We start from the raw sequence: 26,890 nt of genomic DNA on the forward strand, positions 1-26,890 counted from the left end.
AAAAGAAAAAAGAAATAATATCTGAAAACTTCCCTAATCTGGGGAAGGAAACAGATATCCAGATCCAGGAAGCACAGAGAACTCCCATCAAAATCAACAAAAGCAGACCCACACCATAACATACTGTAATTAAACTTGCAAAATATAGTGATAAAGAAAAGACTCTTAAAAGCAGCAAGACAAAAGAAGTCATTCACATACCAGGGAAAACCCATAAGGCAAGCAGGAAACTTTGCTACAGAAACTTTGCAAGCCAGAAGGAAGTGTCATGATGTATTCAAAGTGCTGAGTGGGAAAAATCTGCAACCAAGAATACTCTGTCCAGCAAGGTGATCATTCAGAATAGAGAGATAAAGAGTTTCCCAGACAAACAAAAACTAAAGGAGTTTGTGACCACTAAATCAGCCCTGTGAGAAATATTAAAGGGGACTCTTTGACTGGAAAGGAGAGACCAAAAGTTGACAGTATAAAGGTAAGAAACACAAAAGCAGTAAAAATTAATTATTTCTGTAAAAAATCAGACAAGGAACTCAAAAAAGGATATAAAATATAGTAACATATACTTAAAATGTGGGAAGGAGAGGAGAAAAGAATGGGTTAATACTTAAATGACCATCAACTTAATATAGACTGTTATATGCAGAAGAGGTTTTATACAAACCTAATGGTAGCTATATATCAAAAATATATGGTTATTTTTTTTTATACGCAAAAAATAAAGAGAAAGAAATCCAAATATATCACTAAAGAAAACCAAAACATGACAGAAAAAGTCAGGAAAGGATCAGAGAAAATCTCCAGAAACAACCACAACACAAGTAATGAAATGATACAAATACATATCAATCAATAATTACTTTGAATGAGGGGCACCTGGGTGGCACAGCGGTTAAGCGTCTGCCTTCGGCTCAGGGCGTGATCCCGGCATTATGGGATCGAGCCCCACATCAGGCTCTTCCGCTATGAGCCTGCTTCTTCCTTTCCCACTCCCCCTGCTTGTGTTCCCTCTCTCGCTGGCTGTCTCTATCTCTGTCAAATAAATAAATAAAATCTTAAAAAAAAACAAAATAATAATAATAATAATAATAATAATAATAATAATTACTTTGAATGTAAATGGACTAAATGCTCCAATCAAAAGACATAGGGTGACAGAATGGATTAAAAAAAATACCGACCAATATGCTGCCTACAAGAAACTTATGTTAGACCTAAAGACACCTGCACATTGAAAGGGGGAATGGAGAAACATTTATCATTCAAAAATGGATGCCAAAAGAAAGCTGGAGCAGTAATACTTCTGGCAGACAAACTAGACTTTAAAACAAAGACTAATAAGAGACAAAAAAAAGGGCACTATGTCATAAGAAAAAGGACAGTTCAAAAAGAAGATCTAACAATTATAAATACTTATGCACCCAACATGGGAGCACCCAAATGTGTAAAACAATAATAAACATAAAGGAACTAATTGATAATACAATAATAGTAGGGGACTTTAACAGCCCACTTACATCAATGGGCAGATCACCTAAACAGAAAATCAACAAGGAAACAATGGCTTTGAATGGACCAGATGAACTTAACAGATCTATTCAGAACATTCCATCCGAAAACAGCAGAATACACATTCTTTTCAGTGCACATGAAACATTTTCTGGAATAGATCACGTATTAGGCCACAAAATAGGCCTCAACAAATACAGGAAGGTTGAAGTCAGATCATGCACCTTTTCTACCCCAACACTGTAAAACTAGAAGTCAATCACAAGAAAAAATCTGGAAAGCCCACAAATACATGGAGGTTAAATAATATGCTACTAAACAATGAATGGGTCAACCAGGACATTAAAGAGTACATGGAAACAAATGAAAATGACAACACAAGAGTCCAAAACCTTTGGGATGCAGCAAAATTGGTCCTAAGAGGGAAGTATATAGCAATATATGCTTACCTCAAGAAGCAGGAAAAAATCTCAAATAAAACAACCCAACCTTACAACTAAAGGAGCTAGAAAAAGAACAATAAACAAAACCTAAAGCCAGAAAAAGGAAGAAAATAATAAAGGTAAGAGCAGAGATAAAGAATATAGAAATAAGAACAACAACAACAAAACAATAGCACAGATCAATGAAACCAGAAGCTGGTTCTTTGGGGGAAAAAAATCAATAAAATTGACAAACCTCTAGCTAGACTTATAAAAAGAAAAGAGAAAAGACCCAAATAAAAAAAAATGACAAATGAGAGAGGAGAAATAACAACCGAAACCACAGAAATACAAACAATCATAACAGAATATTATGAAAAACTATATGCCAACAAATTGGACAACCTGGAAGAAATGGACAAATTCCTAGAAATATATAAAGTATCAAAACTAGAACAGGAAGAAATAGGAAAGTTGAACAGACCAATAACTAGCAAAGAAATTGAATCAATAATAAAAAAAAACAAACTCCCAACAAACAAAAGTCCAGGGCCAGATGGCATCACAGGTGAATTCTACCAAACATTTAAGAAGAATTAATACCTATTCTCATACCATTCCAAAAAATCAAAGATGAAGGAAAACTTCCAAATTCATTGTATGATATCAGCATTACTCCTTACCAAAGCTAGATAAAGATACCACAAGAAAAGAGAACTACAGGCCATTATCTCTGATGAACAGAGATGCAAAAAATCCTCAATAAAATCCTAGCAAACTGAATCCAACAATATATTTTAAAAAATCATTCACCACGATCAAGTGAAATGTATTCCTGGGTTGCAAGGGTAGTTAAATATTGCAAATCAGTCAGTGTGATATATCACATTAATAAAAGAAAGGATAGGACTTTAAAATAAAGACTATATCAAGAGACAAAGAATGGCACTATATCATAATAAAAGGGACAGTCCAACAAGATTTAACAATTATAAATATGATCCTTTCAATAGATGCAGAAAAAGCATTTGACAAAGTACAACATCCATTCATGATAAAAACTTTCAACAAAGGTTTAGAGGGAGCATATCTCAACATAATAAAGGCCAAATATGAAAAACCCATAGCCAATGTCATCCTAAATGGGGAAAAGCTAAGAGCTTTTCCTCTCCAGTCAGAAACAAGGCAGGAATGTCCACTCTCACCACTTTTCTACAACGTAGTACTGGAAGTCCTAACCACAGGAATCAGACAACAAAAAGAAATAAAAACATCCAGATCAGCAAGGAAGAAGTAAAACTTTCACTATTTGCAGATGCCATGATACTGTATAGAGAACACCCAAAAGACCCCACCAAAAAGCTAATTCAGTAAAGGTAAACGAATTCAGTAAAGTCACAGGATACAAAGTCAACATACAGAAATCTGTTTCATTTCAATATACCAATAATGGAGCAGCAGAAAGAGAAATTAAAGAATCAATCTCACTGTACAAAAAACAGTAAGATACATAGGAATAAACCCAAGCAAAGAGGTGAAAGACCTGTACTCTGAAAACTACAAAATGCTGATGAAAGAAATTGAAGATGGCACAAAGAAATGGAAAGACATTCCATGTTTATGGATTGGAAGAACAAATATTGTTAAAATGTCTATACTACCCGAATCAATCTACACATTTAATGCAATCCCTATCAAAATACCAACAGCATTTTTCAAAGAACTAGAACAAAGAATATTAAAATTTGTATGGAACCACAAAAGATCCCAATAGCCAAAGCAGTCTTGAAAAAGAAAAGAAAAGCTGGAGCCATCACAATTCTGGACTTCAAGTTATATTGCAAAGCTGTAGTAGTCAAAATAGTATGGTACTGGCACAAAAATAGAAAAATAGGTCAACAGAACAGAAAACCCAGAAAAAAACCTACAGTTATATGGTCAGTTAATCTTTGACAAAGCAAGAAAGAATATTCAATGGGAAAAAGACTGTCTCTTCAACAAATGTTGGAAAAACTGGACAGCAACATATAAAAGTGAAACTGGACCACTTTCTTACAGCATACACAAAAATAAATTCAAAAATGGATTAAAGACCTAAATATGAAACCTGAAACCATCAAAATCATGGAAGAGAACAGAGGCAGTAACTTCTTTGACATCAGCCATAGCAACTTCTTTCTAGGTATATCTCCTGAGGTAAGGGAAATAAAAGCAAAAATAAACTAGTGGGACTACATCAAAATAAAAACTTCTGCACAGCAAAGAAGACAATCAACAAAACTAAAAACCAGCCCACAGAATGGGAGAAGATATTTAGAAATTAGACATACCAATGAAGACTTAGTATCCAAAATATATAAGGTAGTTATACAACTCAATACCCCAAAAAACCAAATAATCCAATTAAAGAATGGGCAGAAGACATGAATACACATTTTTCCAAAGAAGATATGCAGGTGGCAAACAGACACATGAAAAAATGCTCAACATCACTTATCATTAGGGAAGTGCAAATCAAAACTACAGTGAGATATCACTTCACACCTGTCAGAATGTCCTAAATCAACAACACAAGAAACCACATGTTTTGGTGAGGTCGTAGAAAAAAGGGAACCCTCTTACACTGTTGGTGGGATTGCAAACAGGTCCAGCCACTCTGGAAAAGAGTATGGAGATTCCTCAAAAAAAATTTTTTTAAACTACCCTACAGTCCAGCAATTGCACTATTAGGTATTTACCCAAAGAATACAAAAATACTTCAAAATAGTTCAAAGGGATATATGCACACCAGTGTTTATAGCAGCATTGTCTACAGTAATCAAATTATGGGAACAGCCCGAGTGTCCATAGACTGATGAATGGATAAATAATAATGGATAAATACGCACTGGAATATTACTGAGCCATAAAAAATAATGAATTCTTGCCATTTGCAATGACCTAGATGGAGCTAGAGAGTATAATGCTAACCAAAATTAAGGCAGTCAGAGAAAGACAAATACCATATGATTTCACTCATATGTGGAATTTAAGAAACAAAACAAACAAGCAAAGGGAAAAAAAGAGAGGCAAACCAAGAAACAGACTCCTAACTTTAGAGAACACACTGATGGTTACCAGAGAGGAGGTGGTTGGGGGAATGGATTAAATAGGTGATGGGGATCAGGAGGGCACTTGTCCTGATGAGCACCAGGTGATGTGTGGAGTGTTGAATCACTATATTGTATACTTAAAACTAATGTAATACTGTATGTTAACTAACTGGAATCAAAATTAAAACTTAAAAATACAATGAAAGATTGAAAGTATGTATACTGGCATGTATGTATGTCCTCATACATCATACACACACACACATAGATCATTGTTTGTTGAGCCCTTTCCATGTTGTATGAGTCCAGGCAGAGGGAATAACAGCAGCTTGACTATGATGAATAAAAAAAGTGTGTAGTAGGTAAGGGCCTGGTTTCCTGGGACTCAGAGTTTTTGAAGGAAGAGGACACCAATTCCCAAGCCAGCTGATGGAGTCTGATGAAGTGTACAGGTACAGCCCACTGGAGGGTTCATCTAAGCAGGGAACAAAGGGCAGGGCCCTGAGAAGAAATGCCCAGCACATTCCCATGCCTCCCTGGATTTCGAAAGTATTATTCCTTGTTTAAAACCAAACTCATTTTGCCTCTCAGCCTTTCCTAGATATAGGAAAACTTAGGTTCAGATACAGTAATGCAGACAATTTTAAAAGCAATCATGAACTCTAGAAATATAAAGTTGTATAATGAAAGGTAATCATAGAGCATCACTTGGCTCAGTTGTGTACAATATTCACATAGTCACAGTAAGGAAAACACAGAACATGGATCTCGAGGAAAAACGTAAAAAGAACAAATGGGAGACAATTTTCTAGGGAGGATGAAGCGGAGAAAGTAGCGTTTATAAGTGAACTACAAGTCTTATCTACCATAATAGGAAGACAGTAGATAATGTCTAAAATTGATAAATCAAAGGTATTCTTTAAAAATACAGAGAGAAGAAAAGTTAAGAGTTGACAGTATGGGACGCCTGGGTGGCTCAGTCGTTAAGCGTCTGCCTTCGGCTCAGGGCGTGATCCCGGCGTTCTGGGATCGAGCCCCACATCAGGCTCCTCCGCTATGAGCCTGCTTCTTCCTCTCCCACTCCGCCTGCTTGTGTTCCCTCTCTCGCCGTCTGTCTTTCTCTCTGTCAAATAAATAAAATAAAATCTTTTTTTAAAAAAAGTTGACAGTATGATTAGAGAAGTGGAGAAGTGACAAGAACTATATTTTGTATAAAATTTGGCATGTTTGGGCCCATATTTGCATATAATATCATGGCATTTTTAACATGTTTTTTAAAGAAGCCTTTCTTGAACTTCCCCATCCTCCCACGTTGAGCCCCCTCTGCACTAACAGTATAAAACAGATGCCCCATGTCTGCCTCCAGCCTCCCTTCTCAGACTAGAAGGACTCTCTTATGCCTTGCTATATGTCGGAGTCATGCCCAGTATTAACACCTGAGAGAAGTGCTTAGCACCTGTGGGGAGGAATGGATGAATACAGTTACTTTTGGGACAAACCAGCTGAATAATTGCAATTGAGACATAATCAAATCTTTTAGGAATGAGAACCACAGAACGATAATGATGCTAATATAATAATAATATTAATAATCATTATTGGATTGCTAGAAACCCCAATACCTCCATCCCCTGTAACCTGGATTTTACCAAGCCCTGATGTTTCATTCACCCTAGGGCATGCCTACTAGATTTGTCGCTTACATCCCACCTCCTATACTAGCCCTCTACCAGACGCTCCTCACCTCATGCTTAAATGACTGACTGACTGGTCTTTCTGTGCCTCACTCTGTCTCTACTCTACCTCAGCCTTCCTCCCACCCCCCAAAAATTACTGCATTAGTGTTAGTTCTGATTTCCCAGCACTTTACTCTTGTCACATTCTCCCTCAAGAATCAGAGTGACACCTTACCCTCTGGAGTCCATGGTTCTCCTCCTGATCTTTCAATGCCTCCAGAACCTGGTCTTACTGGCCCATCCCACATTACCTCTCATACCTCCCCAGAGCTCACCACCCTGCAGGGCAAGCCAGTCTCATTATTGCATCATATTCAGTCCTCCTTTCCCACCTCGTATTACACCAGACTTCTTTTCATCCAAAAGACCAGAGCATCACCATGGCCTGAGAATATAATTTTACTGTTGAGACACCTACAAATAATCTTCATGTATTTAATTAATAACTTACTGCAATCTCTTTTACTTTTCTACAGTGGAAACCACCTCAGGTTTTCCTTCATAATAAAATCAACATTCCTAAATAGAATTTGCCTTTAAGAATATCATCATTATTTCCTTTATCAATAAATATAACTTTCAGTTTTGACATTAATAAAATGAACCTTATGTAAATTGTTCTTCTAAACAAATAATGGAAGAGCCTGATATTTTAAAAGAAGTGCAGACAACCCTAAATACTACTTTCCTTTTAATTTAAAAAATTCTTTTCCCTGTTGTTGTCCTGCAATCTTCAATATGTCTTAATTTCTTACTAAATGATTATTTTCTCCTTTTCTTTAACTCAGTCAGACCATTTAGAGAATTCATTTGATGAAGTATTGAGGAGTCTAATTGTTTAATGGGCAGAAATTAGTCTCTGCAAGAGTACTTTAAAAACTGGCAAATACCAGGCATAATTACAAATTCTTTGGAAGAATCTATTTCTGTACAATAGGTTAATTAGTTATAAGTAGATAGCACTGGCCACAATTTAAACCCAGCTTCCAATTTCATCCATGATTTTTTTTAACAAATATAAGTGGCTAATTATGATCAAATTAGTCCCCTTGAAGGAACAATTGGCTACTTATCCCTGATTTTCAAGATTTAAGTGGTCTAACGCACCTGCAATTAGTTTCCCACTAGCATACTGCCTACAGATCCAGAGTTATTTCCCAAAGTTGTCAAAATCTTGCCTCATAGTGAGAACTCTACAGCCAGATGACCAATGTCTAGTTTAGATGACTTCTTTGGAAGAATCAGGGCAATTTTTAAGAAAATTGAAGCCAAAATAGAGATTTGCCTAAGGGAGGGTGTAGGTCTCGGGCTGGTTGATCCAGACAGTTTCCTCAATTCTCCCGACTATCCACATATAGATGATTTGTTCATCTCTGTGATTATAGAAAGTACTTACTCTTCTTTTCTTTATTTTAGTGGTGCAATCTGTGCATAGACTTGGTAGCATTTACCAGTGAAATATTCAAGGGGGCAGTTTTCCAGTCATTGGATGGAATTATTGTCTCAGCTAACTGTAAGCTGCGGAAGATCTTCACTTTAAAATGCAAGCCTCAAGACACTGCTGATAAAGATGGTATGTTCAAGTTACTACTATCAAGATTTTTAAATTCTCCAATGTGTTTAAAATTAAACATTCCTTTGGACAGTATGAGTACATGGTAGTGGTTTTTCTAAATTTATCTTATTTTACTGTGGAAAAAACACTTAACATGAGATCTATCCTTTTAACAAATTTTTAAGCATACTATACGTTTTTAGTGATTATAGGTGCAATGCTGTACAGCAGATCTCTAGAACTTTTTCATTTTGATCAAAACCCATTGACTAGTAACTCCTCATTTCCCCTTCTCCTCAACCACTGGCAAGCACCATTCCACTCTGATTCCATGAATCTATTTTAGATACCTTATGTAAGTAAAAGCATATAGTATTTGTCTCTTTATAGTTGGCTTATTTCACTTAGCATAAGTCCTTATGGTTCATACATGTCGTAGCATGTGTCATTCTTTACTCTGAATCACATGTTTATTTTTACTGTAGCTGAATGTTAAAGATATCTTTTTTTATTTTTGTGATTATTTTTCTTTTTTGTTTATGGTAGCACTTACCATGTGAATTAGTCAGGGTTTTTAGTTGCAAGCAATGGAATCCTCTCTAGGTAACTGAAACAGAAAAAAAGAATTTATTTAAGGAAATTAGCCAGTTCATAGAATCTCACGGATACCCAGAAAGTCAGGCTTAGAAGCTACAGCCAAGAACAAACACAATCCCCACCATAAGACTGCTCCAAGGAAGACCCCTGATAGCTACTGAAACCGGACAAAGACTCCGTAAGTCAAGTCCAATGCTGGGCTCTAGGTTCCAGAATTTTTATTATTGCTGCCCTGGAAAACTGAATGTCTACTACCTCACCACCCCCGCCAGAAGTAGACTACTTCTTCGTGTTTCTCTCTACTGAACAAAGGCAGACATGGCTGTGTCTGATTTGTAGAGCCTAGATCACATGCCAAAAGGGTGGCTAGCAAAGCGAATATCTGATTCCTGACAAGGAAATGGGACTCACTGTGTAGCAAAGTCACCAAATGAACAAGGATGTTCAAAAGATGTCAACATTCAGAGTGCCTAGGAGGCTCAGGGGTTGAGCATCTACGTTTGGCTCAGGTTGTGATCTGGGGGTCCTGGGATCAAGCCCCAAGTTGGGCTCCCTGCTCAGTGGGGAGCCTGCTTCTCCCTTTCTCTCTGCCCCTCCCTCTGCTCACGCTTGCTGTCTCTCTGTCATGAATAAATAAAATCTTTAAAAAAAAAAAAAAAGATGTCAACATTCAGAAAGCTCCGCCATTGTCCAGTATATACTATCTCATTACTCTGTGTACATTTCATAAAGTTATTGGAGAGAAATTACATTTATATATTAATTTTCTAATGATCATGTTAAAATAGAAAAATTAGTTATTCCTAGAAAGATAGGAAATATACACTTTAATTATTCATTATGTGATTAATAAATATACTCTGCAGATAACTGAACCATCTAGAATTTATAAGATTGCACAAATTCTCCTGCTAAGATAGTTTTAAACAACTGAAAGTATTGAGAGAATACTGATGCCTCCTTTTGATTTTCATCTGGGATTATTTTTAACAAAATCAATTTTTCTAGAAGCCCAGGAAACAGGGCAGCACATAAGATGGCAAAGGTGATTTCTTAGAAGTTTGTATAAAGTAGACTTCAGACTTATGCTCCGTCTGAATGAGTGTCTGAGAAATCCTTGTGTCGTTCACTCTGTGGAACAGGACACTGTGCCCATAAATTTCATTTGATAATAAAACACAGCAGTGCATTAACAGCTCCCCAGAGAGATCACAAGCCAGGAAGTGCAGCCACTGATCTTATGTACCACTTAAAAGCTATACAAGAAAGTGAAACCATTCATTTAAAAATATATATATATATATCACCCAACTAATAAGAAACCTCAGAATTTATAGAAATATATGTGCATTCTATATCAGATCATAGGAAGTGAATCATAACCTGATTAGTATTTTTAAATAAATCTAAGGGAAAAAGTGAATCAAAATATGGTATATTAAATGGCAAGTTTTTATCTCTGATCCTTCCTCAAACCCCACTAAAATTATAGGAATAAAAATGGTAATAAACCCACCAGGATGAAGAGGATGGGAGAGTAGGAAACAATAGGCAAAGTGTGTTCATAATTTTGTAAGATTGAGGAGTGACAACTAACTTAGAAGAGCAGACAAAGCTGAAACTTTTGGGTTTAACAAAGAGGTTTGCCAATGAGATTCATAATATAGAACCTCAGAGGGACTCAAGAATTGGCAGCCCTAGGTACTGCCAAAAGCAGAAGAAAGGGGTGTCACTAAAGACATGGAGATTAGTTAAAATTCTATATGGGTTCCTGTAGGATCCCAGATTCCCTTTCCAACTACAAATAAGCAGACAACAGGATATGTATTCTCTGGAGAAACTGAACCAGAGAATTTCTCAACTCAGATACATTGGGTACATGGTAGATAGACACCAAAACTAACAGGAAGAAAGAAATAGATAAAGTAAGGAATAAATATATGTTATTCTCAGTTAAGAAAACATACTACATCTATAAAATAGGAATAATATGTTCTTGCTGTATTTCAGTAAGCATTTTTTAAAGTTTATTATAAGCTTTTTATATAATTTAGAAACATTTATGTATCATAGGTATGCAGCTTTAACAATTAACAAAGTGAACACATTTCTGTAACTGCCACCCAGATCAAGAAATAGAATGTTACAAACATCTTAGAAACCCTACTTACAATCTCCTCCCAATCATGACCCTCTCTCTTCTTCTGAGAGGTAACCCTTTCCTGACTTCTAAGACTGCAAATTAATTTTACCTGTTTGTGAAGTTTATTTACATGAAATCATACAGGACATATTCTTTCATATATACATGCTTTAACAAAACACTGTGTTTGTGAGATTCATCTGTATTGTTTATTTAATTACTGTACAGTATGCTATTGTGTGAATGCACCACAGTTTGTCTATTTTGGGCTATTTCGAATAGTGCTGCTGGAATCATTCTACATTTCTCTTGCAGCATCCAGGTAGGCTTTCTTTGGATATTTGTCAAGGAGCTGAATGAACACATATTTCTGCATTCTTAATTTCAATTTCTATTTTTCGATTCTAGAATTTCCATTAGATTCTTTCTTATAGTTTACATTCCTCAGCTGAAATTATCTATCTTGTTATCTAATTTCTCAAATATATTAAAGTTATTTTAAAAGCCTTGGCTCACAATTCCAATATATGTCTCTCCTGTGGGTCTGTTTTTGTTGTCTGTTTTTCTCTTATCCTTGAATCCTGATATGTCTAATAAGTTTTGAGTGAATACTGGACATTTTGACTCAGAAACTATACAGCTATTTTGAGACTCTATATTGTATTGTATTTCTACAGAGATTTAGAATAAAAAAAAATTATTTTAAAGAAGCCCAAAAGACTGAAAGTAGGATCAAAATGTTAAGAATATTAGAAGTTAGTCCAAGAGAACCACCAACAGAATATTAGGATTCTAAGATGAGAGACTAGAGAAAACAGGAAGGATAATATATGGGAAGATTTCCCAAAACTAAAGGCCAGGTGTTTTCACATTGATGTAGCTCATCAAAAACAGAAAAAGAAACAGAAAATGAAAAAGAAAGAAAAGAAATGTAAAAGAGAGCTACCATTGTATAATTTAAGAATAGGAGGGAAAAAGAGAAAAGATTATTTAAGCTTCCAGAGTTTTTTTAAAAGTCAAGTTGCATACAAAGGAGTACGAATAAGAATAATGATGTCTGACTTCACACAACAACATTAGATGGTAAAAGACCTTAAAACTGGACCTTCAAAAGTCTGAGGAAAAATGATTATCAGCTTAGAATTCTATACCCATCCAGTCAATTATTTTTCTCTTCCAAATATTTATTTAAATTCTAGTTAGTTAACATATAGTGTAATATTGGTTTCATGAGTAGAATTTAGTGATTCACCCCTTATAATACCCAGTGCTCATCATAACAAGTGCATTCCTAAATACCTGTCACCCACCCACCCAACAAACCCTCAGTTTGTTCTCTACCATTAGGAGTCTCATATGGTTTGCCTCCCGCCTCTCCTTCTCTCTTTTTCTTTTCCCTTCCCACATGTTCATCTGTTTTGTTCCCTAAATTCCACATATGAGTGAAATCATATGGTATTTGTCTTTCTCTGACTGACTTATTTCACTTAGCATGATACACTCTAGCTTCATCCACATCACTGCAAATGGCAAGATTTCATTCTTTTTTTTTTTTTTAAATGATTTTTTATTATATTATGTTAGTCACCATACAGTACATCCCCGGTTTCCGATGTAAGGCTCGATGATTCATTAGTTGTGTATAACACCCAGTGCACCATGCAATACGTGCCCTCCTTACTACCCATCACCGGTCTATCCCATTCCTCCACCCCCCTCCCCTCTGAAGTCCTCAGTTTGTTTCTCATAGTCCATAGTCTCTCATGTTTCATTCCCCCTTCTGATTACCCCCCCTTTCTTTATCCCTTTCTTCCCCTACCGATCATCCTAGTTCTTATGTTCCATAGATGAAAGATTTCATTCTTTTTGATGGCTCTTGATGACTACAGTAATATAGTCATAGTTTGGTTATTGTTAATATTGCTGTTATAAACTTTGGGGTGCATGCACCCCTCCAAATCTTTATTTTTGTACCCTTTGGGTAAATACCTAGTAGTACAATTGCTGAATTGTAGGGTAGTTCTATTTTTAACTTCTTGAGGAACCTCCAAACTGTTTTCCAGAGCGGCTGCAACTGTTTGCATTCCCACCAACAGTGTAAGAGGGTTCCCCTTTCTCCACATCCTCACCAACATCTGTTGTTTTCAGTATTGTTAATTTTATCCATTCTGACAGGTGTGAGGTGGTATCTCTTCATGGTTTTGATTTGTATTTCCCTGATAATGAGTGATGTTGAGCATTGTTTCATGTGTCATGTTAGCCATCTGGTTGTCTTCTTTGGAAAAATGTTTATTCATGTCTTCTGCCCTTTCTTAATGGGATTATTTGGTTTTTGGGTGTTGAGTTTGATAAATTCTTTACAGATTTTGGATACTAACCCTTTATCAGATATGTCATTTGCAAATATCTTCTCCCATTCCATAGGCTGCCTTTTAGCTTTGTTGATTGTTTCCTTCACTCTGCAGAAGCTTTTTATCTTGATGAAGTCCCAATAGTTCATTTTTGCTTTTGCTTCCCTTGCCTCTGCCAACATGTCTAGTAAGAAGTTGCTATGGCCCATGTCAGAGAGGTTGCTGCCTGTCTTCTCTTCTAGGATTTTGATGGATTCCTGTCTCACATTTTATAATCCATTTTCAGTTTATTTTTGTGTATGGTGTAAGAAAGTAGTCCAGTTTCATTCTCCTGCATGTTGCTGTCCAGTTTTCCCAACACCATTTGTTGAAGAAAGAGACGGTCTTTTTTCCATTGGACATTCTTTCCTGCTTTGTTTAAGATAAGTTGACCATAGAGTTGTGGGTCCATTTCTGGAATCTCTATTCTGTTCCTTTGATCTATATGTTTGTTTTCGTGTCAGTGCCATATTGTCTTGAGGACTACAGTAATATAGTTGAAGTCCCAAATTGTGATGCTCCTGCTTTGCTTTTCCTTTTCAGGATTACTTGGACTATTTGGGTCTTTTGTGGTTCCATATTTTTTCCAAAATAGGAAGTCAGAGATATTATCTAAAGCAAAGGGCAGAAGTGTCAATATAAGACTACTATTTATAAAAACAGAAGTAATTACCAGAAGATTTAGAAGCTTTTGCTGAAAGGCTTGAGAATAGTTGCCTCTGCATTGCAGGACTAAGGGATGTGTGAGGTGGGAGGGCAGCAGTTAGGGAACGATGACTTTTTCTCAAAATTTTATAGTCCCATTTGTATTTTTTTAACAATATACATATATTTTGTTTTATAATTAATTTTTTAAGTGAACGGATAATCTAAAAAATTCCAATAACAAGCATTGGCATGATTGCTTTTAGGTTTTCAGAAGGCCTGAAAAAAAGGCTTATGAATGTGGCATCTCAGATTGCCTAAAATGTTTTGAATAAACTTGGGGAAGCATGGTTCAGGTTCAGGGTGCTGTGGAATATAACCCCATATTCCTCATTTAGCTGCCAGGATTTAACCTTGCACAAGTGCTCACCCTATCTCTATGCTTCAATTTCTGCATCGGTAAAATGAGGATGATTGTTCCTTGGTTAAGTAAAATACTATTACATTCCCACTGAAAGCATAAATTGTGTAAACCAAGTACATCTTAGAGAAGTTAAATTGATATTGTAGAGACTAAAGACACAGATTAATAGTCCCACAGTCTGTTGCTGTGATCACATACCAACTTTGTGCTTTGTGTGAGTTCTGAACATCTCTGAGCATTATTTCCTTATTAGTTATTATTGGGTTATTTTGAAGATCCAATAAAATATAAATATATATGTGAAAAGACATAAACTATAATCCATTGTGTAGATGCTAACCATTTATCTGCCTCCTATAATCAGGCACTGGTATGACACAGCCTCTGCTTCCAGGAGCTTGCGATCTCTCAGGGAAATTTACATGTACATATTGATTGTTATACCTGGAGGAAACTTCCCTCATGGGCTTAACAAGCACTGGGAGGAGAGTCTGGAGCACTTAACTCTTACTTGAGAGAGCCATTGGAGAGGCTCTTGGATTTCACAGACCTACTAAGTTATGAAAAACTTGACTAACATAAGACTGCCAACTTTTAAATTCGCCAAATCAGATCATTAAAACAGACAAATAAACAAGAAAAACTACAATTATTCTAATCATTTAATTAATTGAAAAGACACTTAAATACACATACACATTAGGAAGATGTTAATTTCAGAATAAAGGCTGACATTTTCACCACAAACCAGTGAAAATGACTTAATGGGTCAGTATCTATCCATAGAGCAGTGTTTGGTCTGTATTCACCTAGAGAAATAAATTTTCCAAACTACATCCTGAAGGAAAAATAATAATTTCTCAACTAGTGAAATAATTTTTTGGGTAATGAAAGTGGACAACAAGAAAGGAAAGCATTTTAGGGAAAGGAAAGAGTGTGTATGTATAAAGGCGTGCATCGTGAATAGACCTGATATGTCGAAGGAACAGGGAGTTCAGTTTGGTACATGGCAGGGGTGGGAGGTATGATTTAATATAATATTTTATTACTAGGCTGCATACTTTGACATAAAGAGGTAGAGCAAGCTTCCTCCTCAGAGTGCTCTGTGTAATTTTACACACCAGAAAAGTAAACACTGCAAGAGTTCGTTGTCAACACAATTTGGTAAAAGGCAACAAAGGATAACACAGTATGGGGCAAATTGAGTGTCCGTGGTCAAGGAAGTTGGCAGCAGAAGTGGTAACAATGGTGATGATGCTAATAGAAGCAGTAGGTGTTCCAAACACTTTATATATATGAACTTAATTTAATGCTCATACAAATTCTGTAAAGTGGGTGTTATTACCATCCCCATTTTACAGATGGGGAAACTTAGGCACAGAGAAGTCAAATAACGTGCCTAGGGTCACACAACTATTACATAGTAGAGGCAAGGTTTTTTTGGGGTTTTTTGTTGTTGTTGTTGTTTGTTTTAAAGGTTTTATTTATTTCTTTAACGCAAGAGAGTCAGCCAGCGAGAGAGGGAACACAAGCAAGGGGAGTGGGAGAGGAAGCAGGCTCCCAGCAGAGCAGGGAGTCCGATGCTGGGCTCAATCCCAGGACCCTGGGATCACGCCCTGCGCCAAAGGCAGACACTTAAGGACTAAGCCACCCAGGCACCCTTAGAGGCAGGTTTTGAACCCTGGCAGTAGGCTTCAAGTTTATACTGCTAATTACTACAATGTACTGCCTTTCTTGGGAGGATGGAAGGGAAGGGAAATTTTTGAAAGAGAGAGAGAGAAGACATCATGAAATGAGAATGCCAGAATTTGGTGACTGGCTGTGTTAAGAATGTCTGTATTCAGTAAGTAATGGATGTCCCTTTGTCTTTTATACTGAAGGTAGGGGGAGGGGACATTTTCTTCTGCAAAGACAGCTCTGTTAGTCATAAGATTTGAGACTTTTATCATAGGAAACTCTATTACCTATTTCTTACATTTCATTCTGAGATTCAGTTTAAAGATATTGTTTTAAATGCTTGCTTAAGCTCAGTACCCTGTTGTCCTTAGTTTGTTTAAGCTGCTACATTTCACTCTAGAACCTCTTAAACTCACCCAAGCTAGAAAATGTTGCCTAATTCCATTGCTGTTCTCTGTTTACACAGTGGGATATAATAGAAAGTGAGTTATTAGGACCCTAAAACAAGAAATTAACCAGTTTTTCACTTGCCCAGAGGAATGGCTGATGCTGGACAAGTAGTAAAGCTTGCTGATTCCATTGAATTTATGACTTTTATGGTTCCTGAGGGAACGTGGACTGGCATTTTTAGGCATTTGCATGACTGAATTATTGATTAACTAGTATCATTCTGCATTTAAAAAAACAATATATGTACAGTTCGTTAGATAAGAGAAAAACAAGAGGAGAGCAAAGAGAAGAGAGGAAAGAGCACGCGATTATCCACTAAGTATGGACTTAATGCTCTGCCAGTAATGATTTTACACATGTCCTGACACCCTAGTTCAGTGCTTTCTAAAATATCAGTACTTGGGCATATGTGTTCTGTGTTCAGAAATGGAAGAAGAGGAGAATAATTAAAAGTATGATTTCAGACTGAGAGGCCCTTGAGGGCATTCGTAAAGTCTCCATATTTTTACCTCTAGCACATGACCTGGCACTGGTAATCTGTAATACATGTTTGATGAATTAATGAAGTAAGAATTGGCTAATTGTTCGTTCAGTTATTCATTCAGTCATTCTCTCTATTCAGTAAGCCTTTATTGAATGTCAAGCAATGTGAAGAAAATTATCCCTTCAAAGGCCACAGAAAAAAACTAGAAATACTGTTGTAGTGCCTTAATAGACTCATTGAGCAGGGAAGGCCTTAGAGATCATCTAATCCAATGTCCTAATTATACAGAGAGGAAATAAGATCCACGGAAATAAGGCATCTTGTGCTGAGGTCACAGAAGGTGGAACTCTAGGCCAAGCCTCTGACTGTTCCTTCCTCAACAGTATACATATTTACCTTCCTCAATAACTGGAATGCTTTAGTGTTTTTAATAATCAGCATTGTTGAGTGTTTTCCTGCCTCTCTATCTCCAGGTCAGGTGATGCACATCATACTCAGATCTCTTCGGTTTAAGACTGCATTCCCACTCCTTCCTGCAGCAAAGTTGAACTCAGATTGCCCTTGCCCAGTAAACCACCCCAGGGCAAGAAAAAAAGGGTATGATCTCAGCATGGCAGAGGTGCCCAATCAATAGTAGGTCCCACAAAAATGGGTTATGAATATCTATATATCAAGATACAGATTTATTCTGATTAAAATATCAATTGTGTTTTATAAGTAGGTATTATAAATATTATTTATAATAGAACTTCACATCTTAAAAATTGTAAGGGTAACAATTCCATTTATAATGTCATCACAAATAATTAAATACCTAGGAATAAATTTAATCAAGGAGATGAAAAACTTGTTCACTGAAAACTATAAAACATTGCTAAAGGGAGTTAGAGAAGACCTAAGAGAATGGAAATAAATACATCTGATGTGTATGGATTGAAAGACTTGATATTGTTAAGATGTCGGTATAACCCAAAGAGATCTAGAGATTCAATGCAATCTCTCAGTATTTCAATGGCTTTTTTTGCAGAAATGAAAAAGCAAATCCTCAAATTCATATGGAATTGCAAGGGGACCAAAATAGCCAAAAACAATCTTGAAAAAGAACAAAGTTGGAGGATTCATACTTCCCAATTTCAAAACTTAATTCAAGAGTTGCAGTAATCAAAACAGTTTGGTACAGTTAGAATGGACATAACACACCAGTGGAATAGAATTGAGTCCAGAAATGAACCCATACGTCTAATTTTGACAGGGGTGCCAAGAACATTCAATGAAGGGAGAAGAGACTCTTCAACAAATGGTCTGGGACAATTGGATATCCACATGCAAAAGAATGAGTATGGACCCCTACTTCACACCATATATAAAAACTAATTCAAATGGATCAGTGACCTAAATAAAAGAGCTAAATAAAACTCTTAGGAAAAAAATAGAGCTTAATCTCCATGACCTTAGATTTGTCAGTGGATTCCTAGGTACGACCCCAAAGCACAGCAACAAAATGTTAAAAATAGATAAATTGGACATTAAAATTAAAAAATTTTTGTGTATCAAAGGACACTATTAAGAAATTGAGAAGACAACCTACAGAATGGGAGAAAATATTTGCAAATCATATATCTGATAGGATAAATATTCAGACTCTACATATAGAGAGTATATATATGGAATATTCTGATATCTTCCAGTATCTGGAATATGTAAAGGACTCTTACAACTCAACAATAGAAAGACACACAGCCCAATTAAAAAATGGTTGAAGGACTTAACTACTGCAGATATTTCTCTGAAGAAGATATACAAATAGTTGACAAACATATGAAAAATTGCTCAACAGCATTAGTCATTAGGGAAATGCAAATCAAAACCACAATGAGATACCACTTCACACTCACTAGGATGGCTATAATTTTTTTTAGTAGAAAACAAGTGCTGGCGAGGGTGTGAAGAAATTGGAATCCTTGTACAATGTTAATGAGAATGCAAAATGGTTCACCCACTATAAAAGACAGTTTGGCAGTTCCTTGAAAATGTTAAACACAGAATTACCATATGAACCTGCAGTGCCACTCCTAGGTGTATACCCAAAAGAATGGAAAACAGATACGTGTACATGCATGTTCATTGCAGTGCTATTCACAATAACCAAAATGTGGAAACAGCCCAAATGTTCATCAGCAGATGAATGGATAAACAAAACAAGTATGTATGATACACACAGACAAAAAGTCACATGTTGCATGATTCCATTTATATGAAATGTCCATAAATCCATAAAGATAGAATGCAGATTTGTGGTTGCCAGGAACTGGGAGTTAGAGGGAATGGACAGAAACTGGCTAATGGATAAGAGATTTTGCTTTGGAATGATGGAAACGTTTTGAAACTATATAGAGGTGGTGGTTGCACAGCACTGTGAATGTACTGTGTGCCAATGAACTGTTCACTTTAAAATCCTTAATTTTTATTAATATATTAATGTGAATTTCTCCACAATAAAATAAAATAAAAAAAACCTAAGGGTATGATTCATTTCAGGATAGCTAAGTGTTTAGTGTAGTTCAGGCTTATTTACCCCTTTAAATATCAAGACCTTTTATTATAAAAAACACATACTAAGACACAGTGATTTTGTTTCCATTATAATGAAATAATTGACGTAAGTATATGTTATTAATAATAAACATTTATATAGTACTTGCTACGTACCAGACACTGTTCTTAGACCCTTACATACATTAACTTATTTAATCATCACAATAACCCTCTAAGGTACTATTTTTTAATCCATGTTTTACAGATATTAAGACCAAGGGCACAGTGAGGTAAATTACCATGCCAGAGTCACACAGCTAATAAGTGATGTTTTTATGGATAAAGTGCTTTATATATGTATTAAAATTGATGACTTAATTTTTTTAAAGATTTATGTATTTGAGAGAGAGAGAGAAAGAGAGAACATGCACACAAGTTGGGGGGAGGGGCAGAGGGAGATGGAGAGAAAGAATGTCCAGCAGACTCCCCGCTGAGTACGGAGCCCGATGCGGGACTCGATCTCACGACCCTCAGATCATTACCTGAACCAAAATCGAGTTGGACGCTTACCTGACTGAGCTACCCAGGTGCCCAATGACTTAATTTTTAAAGCTAGTTAAGATCTTCATCAGAGGTATCCAACACCTACAGAATGGCTCATTTTCTGGTGGCCTTATAGCCAAAGAAAGCCAGAGATACAAAGTCATTCAAACATTCTAATATACTAACTCATACTGGGAGCAAAGACAGCAAAAAACCTACCATCTCGTTGTGTTTCAATGCTACATGAGCAAATCTGTCAGTTTTCTCTTAGCCTTCTCCTTCGTGTACCATTTTGCCATTCTGAGCTGACCATTCCAGCCAACATAGCATCCTTTCAGATTTGTTAGCAGAAGCACCTTAAATTCAACTGTGTCATTTTCCAATGTTAATCAAGCAGTCTGCGTGTTTCCATACACATTCTCTTACAGAAGATAGAACTTGTCTGGAAGAAAAATGCAGATATTCCTTGGTCCCTTAGTAGCTGATTACCAGTTTGATTTGTTATTTGCCATCTGGGGGAGAAAGATGTGATATCCAAATAAAATGTGTGTGGAGTACTTCTCAGGAGATAGCTAAGCAAAGAACAACCAAAGAAAAGAAGTGGAAGACTTGGCAGCTGCTTTTAATCTAGGTCAGCTGTTATGAAGGGGCCTTCATCCATGACTATTTATTGATCATCCCCTTTGATCCAGATGCTGTACTAAATATATCGTTGGGATTCTGTCACCATTCTCTCCCACACAAGCAGCCCTTTGGCAGAACTGTCTTCTTTCAGTTCCTAGAATGCACCAGAGTCCTTCTGCCTTCAGAAGCTTCAAATGCTCTTTTCCCTCCACCTGAATGATCCCTCCCCATTCATTTCACCAGGCCACCTTCTGCTTATCTTTTCTGACTCAGTTTAAATGTCTCTTTATCAGAAAACACTTTCACTGACACCCATTACCTCTTCCATTACACCTTGAACTTTTCCTTCAGAGCGCTTAACAAAATTATAATTAAATAGCTACTTATAATTTTTTTCATATTCTCTATTAGGTGTAAGCTTCAAGGAGACCAGGACAGAGTCACTCTGGCTCACCACGACATTCCCTGGCACATAGTAGAGGCTCAATAAGTATTTGCTGAATGATAAAATGAGTAAATGAATGAATGAAGGTGGACCATGCCCTCTATGTACTCACAGTTTAGCACTACTTATTTTTTATGTAAAAATCCATGCTGTGTTCACAATTCTTTTTTTTTTAAGATTTTATTTATTTATTTGAGAGAGAGAGTGAGCAAGAGAGAGCATGAGCAGGGGGAGGGGCAGAAGGAACGGGAGAAGCAGACTCCCTGCTGAGCAGGGAGCCCGATACAGGGCTGGATCCCAGAACACCGAGATCATGACCTGAGCTGAAGACAGACGCTTAACCAACTGAGCATCCAGGTGCCCCAGAATTCTTATTTTTAATTAAGCCATGAAACCCATAAAATAAAATGACCTAGTAACTGGATATGGAGAAAGGAATATTTATTGGTGAGATGGGTAGTGGGGGGCTGAGTTAACTTCCACTTCGGTCTATCAAAACATCCAACTACCAGGTCACAAAGTTTGAGAGTGAGTAGTTGCTAAATGGGCTTAATAATTCGTCTTTATTTTAAAAATAATAAACCAATAGTTTTTTCTTTGATTCCTCCTTTTTTTAAGATTTTATTTATTTATTTTTTTAACAGAGAGTGAGAGGGAAGCAGGAAGAGTGGCAGGCAGAGGGAAAGGGAGAAGTAGGCTCTCCACTGAGCAGAGAGCCCAACATGGGGCTCAATCCCAGGACCCTGGGATCATGACCTGAGCCAAAGGCAGAAGCTTAACCGACTGAGCCAATCAGGTGCCCCTGATTCCTCCTTTTATTGCAGGTTTTATACTGCTCACAGTCTCCCTTGATGAATAATCTGATGAGTAGTGAGACAGTTGTGGATGCAAAGAGAGATTAGATATATAGAAAGGAAAAATGGCACAGAAGGGATTTATCCTTTTACTGTGAAATCTGATTTGCATGTCAGACATGATCCTGTTAAATTCAGATTGGAGTTTTGTAATAGTCTCTGCCTTGGATTTTGGGTTACCAAGGATTTTCCAGCTATTTCTTGCTAGATGGAAACTCAGGTTGTGTTTTGGATACATTTCAAACTTTGTATGACATTGTACCCTGTACCATCCACACAATCCCTATAAGCTAAAGTCTCCATGACTTGTCTTTATGTGATTGAGAATACAGCATTTTATTTCAGGGTCTTATAGCCTACAGAATTCTCTGCCTCTTTTAATATAAAATCTTAGTTTATCAATATTGGCATTGATGTGGAAATTATCTTTTTCTACCTCAGAAGCGTTCGAAATGGTATGTCAAATATATATCTGGAGTTAGTTTACTTATTTTTACAAATGTTTTCTATTTCGAGAGTTTATCTACTCAACTACTTTATATTGATTTTCTAAATGTCGATGACAAATAAGAAATGGACCAACAAAGAACACCTGAAAATTAAGATTTGTAGATCTACTGCATTTTTAATTACTGGAGCATTAGGACACTTAGAAGCCATTACATTGCTGATGAGTATTTAAGTTTTTAGTTAAATGATTCATTTCCTTTTCAAGATTAGGACATTAGGATCTAATTAGGAAACTGCCATGACTTGGATACATATAAACCTAACATCATTTGCCTGTATAAACGTGCTTAGAGTTTATACTTACATAGGATGTTTTTTGAGGGATGATTGGTTGAATTTTTGTTACTACTCATTTCACATATACACCCACAAATTTTCCACCAGATTCTAAAATTAGAAATTTTACTTATAAAAATTAAAAACAGACATTTTTATGTAGAAGAAAATAAAGCCTACACTTAAGCTAACCATCAAAAGTTATTTTACATTTTGGCATATTTCATTTTAGTCTTCTTGCCATGCACGCATTTTATTTATTGATTTTCTGCAGTGGAGTTAGAGTTTTGTATATATTACTTTCCTTTAACTTCCTATCATGAGTCTTTCCCATCTTGACAAATAGAATTTTGTGTGGCTCTTTACTGGTAATTCAAGTTGTTTACTTTTCAGAAATTATAAACACCTATTTACATAGATCTTCATCTGATTTTCTTTTTTTTTTTTTACCTTAGAAAAGACTGAGGAATATGTGAGTGGTACAGCCGGCTAAGCAGCTGACTCTTGGTTTCAGCTCAGGTCATGATCTCAGGGTCATCAGATCTAGCCACAACTCCCTGATCAGGTTCCACGCTCACAGCAGAGTCTGCTTAAGACTATCTCTCCCCTATGGACTATGAAAAACAAACTGAGGACCTCAGAGGGGAGGGAGGTGGGGGAATGGGATAGACCGGTGATGGGTAGTAAGGAGGGCACGTATTGCATGGTGCACTGGGTGTTATACACAACTAATGAATCATTGAGCCTTACATCGGAAACCGGGGATGTACTGTATGGTGACTAACATAATATAATAAAAAATCATTTAAAAAAAAAAAAAAAAAGACTATCTCTCCCTGTCCCTCCACCTCTCCCTACTTGTTAGGTGTGTGTACTCTCTCTGTCTCTCAAATAAAGAAATCTTAAAAAAAAAAAAAAAAAGAAGAAGAAGAAGAAGAGAAAATATTCATAAAGTGAAATTACTGAGTAAAGTGGAATGTACCTTTTTAAGGCTTTTGAAACATATAGAAAAATTGCTTTTTGGAATGCTAACACTGATTTAATTCCTGCTTACTACATATGACAAGGCTTAATATCTTTGCCATAAGAGAGGTCATACAAATAAATAAGAAAGTAATGTTCTAAGACCAAAATGGGTTAAGAACATGAACACAGAATTTTACTTAACTGGAAATTTGTATATCCATGTAAGTATATATGAATGATATCAAATCTCATTAGGAATACAAATTATAATAATAAAAATACTATTTTAATTATAATAAACTGTTCTTTGAAAGTATTCAAAGGTAAGATGTTAATGTTAGGGGAAGCTGGGTAAAGGGTATTAGGAACAATATACTATTTTTGTGACTTTTCTGTAGATCTAAAATTATTTCAAAATAAAAAGTTAAAAAATTACTTTACTCGTATGATGTCTCTAGGTGTTATTCAACTATGTCTTTGTGCATATTGATCTCTTGTAATTGAGCCACTGAACTCCCAAAGATCTGCATCAGAGCACACCTAACTAGCTCTTTTCTTGAGTCACATTCTAGTATTGAAAAATAAGTGTAAAATATATCCAAAGAATGCTCTATTTCACAAGTCTCTGAACCTGTTGTATATGTTATACACTTTATCTCATTTAATCTTTCCTACAGTCCTACAAAGTAAGCAGTAAAATTACAACACTCATTTTACAGATGAGAAAGCCGAAGCCGTAAGGTTGAGTAACTCTTTCAAAGTCATACTCTAAAGTGTTTTACTTTAGGCATGCTTGGGTGGCTCAGTGGTTAAGCGTCTGCCCTTGGCTCAGTTCATGATCCCAGATCCTGGAAGTTGGGCTCCCTGCTCAGTGGGGAGCCTGCTTCTCCCTCTCCTGCTCCCCCTGCTTGTGTTCCCTCTCTCACTCTCTTTCTGTCAAATAAATAAATAAAATCTTAAAAATAACAAGAAGAAGATAAAAATAAATAAAATGTTTTACTTTAATTGGTTTCGTTTAGAAGATATGTCCATTTGGCAAAAATGACTTACATTTGGGGGATGAGTGTTTGTCTTTATTTTCAGCTGGATATGGTGTCCCCTTTCCAACAGATGAACCCACAGACATTATTCCACGGAGCTGCCAACTAACGACAGATGTTCCACAAGTCACACAGCTGCTAAACATGACTAAACTCCGCCAAACGGAAATAAAATTTGGAGGTCATCCTCTAAGTTCAGCAGAGTCAGGTATGCACCAGGCACTTAAAATATAAGCATATTTATTTGAAAGAACAAAAAAAGGGTTAAAAAAAACCCCAGCACTGCAATGATGCTTTATAGCTTGAAGTTAAATATTAAGTCACTCTAACATCGACTCGTGTCTGTGATAAATCATTTTAAATTTCTCTTTAGCAGCTAAAATATTTTCTGGGCTTTAATATACCAAATCAAAACATCCTTGATTAGTCCTCTCCTTTTCCTGTATGCTTCCAGGCCCAGCCAATTATACTTCCGAAACATCTCTCGAATCTGTCTGCTCCTCTGTCCTGTTGCTGCTTTCATTGATCGGGTCCCCACCATCACTCACCTTAGCCTCCCAGTTAATCTCCACGTTGCTGTCGTAATTATCTTTCTGATAATAGAAATAGAAATGTGATCATGTCTCTCTTCGATTAAAGACCTTTAATGTCTTTCTCACTATCTTAGAAGACAAAATGAAAAAACCCTTAGGAACTCACACAAAACCAAACTCCCCTATGCCAACCTACTCCAGAGCTTAATCTCTCATTCCCCACGTGCGACTTTCTGACCTTGCCGTGGGCTTGCACACGTTCATATTTGGGAATTGTTGTTTCTTGGCCTAAAACAGCTTCTTTGCCTTTCTGCCTGGAGACACTCCCAGTTCATTTTTCTAGATTCAACTCGAATGTTACCTCTTCTGTGCAGTCTTTCTAACAAGCACTGTTCCCTTCTTTCCAGGACTTTTTTTTCCTTTTTCTTTTTTTTTTTTTTTTACAATACTTTTTAATATGTCTGCATTTCCCAATAAAGTGTGACTTCCTCCAAAAAGAACACTGTATCTCATTCTTCTATATCCCTAGCATCTAACACAGTTTTTGCCACAGTGTTTGCAGGCCAGGGGCTGCAAACTCAAATTACTATGGAGGCCGATCAGATAACATAAATGAGTAAAGTGGGCTGGATGCCTAGATATTTGATACCTAGAAACATTTTTTACTCAACAGTACACCTTATTGAGAGTGGAGGAGGTCCTTAGGGGAAAGGAGTCAGGTAAGGCTTCAAAGAATTGTTCTCTACTGTTAAAGCAGTAATGTTGACAATTGTGCAAATGATAGAATAAATGGTAGTTAGTACTCAGCCCCTGCAAGGGAGCTGATAAGGAGTAGTGAGGACTGTAGCAAACTAGAAGCTCATTCTCCATCTAGAAGGAATATTGCAGTTCCATTCTAACCAAGTGTTGCCTTGCTTAGAATTCATGCACAGTCTCACCAGATCTTCCTTTTTTTTTTTTTCCCCAAGAGGAGCTAGGTAGCTCAATGTTTATGATAAATCTTCCAAATTTAAAATATTGTCTAAAGCCTAAATTTTTTTAAGACACTCTATGAGCCTAACCATGCCAGGGCTACCAGTTTTGTACCTCTGTAATAAATACCCATAGTTCTTGACCAAATGAACGAATAGTACATACACATCAAGAAACCTAGTATTATTTAGATGAGTGGGTCTCAACTTCCTGTTTGTTAGAATCACTGGGACATTTTATAAATAATTTGTTTAAAAAAAAATTTTTTTTTCCTAATGTCTATGCTTCATCTACAGAGATTCTGATTTAATTGGCCTTGGATGGATATCTTTTAAATGCCTTCAGTGATTCTAATGTGCAGCCTGGGTTGAGAACCACTGGATCACTTACCCAAACAAAAGTCCTGTGGCTCAGATGACACTCAAAAACACAGAAGTAATCCCAAAGAAGGTAAAATGATGGCCATAATAA

The 26,890-nt window shown here is 36.4% G+C and overlaps 1 protein-coding gene across 16 annotated transcripts in view; it reads left to right on the top strand.

The window, feature by feature from the left end:
- Positions 1 to 26,890, top strand: part of CFAP20DC (CFAP20 domain containing) — a 236,640-nt gene that overhangs the window by 100,836 nt on the left and 108,914 nt on the right. For 12 of the 16 annotated variants that reach the window (XR_015726660.1, XM_087866894.1, XM_087866899.1 and 9 more), the window contains 2 exons: positions 8,173 to 8,329; positions 24,958 to 25,122. Coding sequence is in view for 15 of the 16 variants with exons in the window: in XM_087866894.1 (XP_087723020.1) it covers positions 8,173 to 8,329; positions 24,958 to 25,122 (322 nt within the window). In the remaining variant the exon portion in view is untranslated. The remainder of the gene's footprint in view (positions 1 to 8,172; positions 8,330 to 24,957; positions 25,123 to 26,890) is intronic. The other 4 variants (XM_087866892.1, XM_045807496.2, XM_087866896.1 and 1 more) reach the window with 2 other exon arrangements.

The sequence above is a fragment of the Ursus americanus genome, chromosome 14 (genome assembly GCF_024610735.1).
Source record: "Ursus americanus isolate L20-20 chromosome 14, mUrsAme1.1.p, whole genome shotgun sequence".
Classification (NCBI taxonomy): Eukaryota; Metazoa; Chordata; class Mammalia; order Carnivora; family Ursidae; genus Ursus; species Ursus americanus.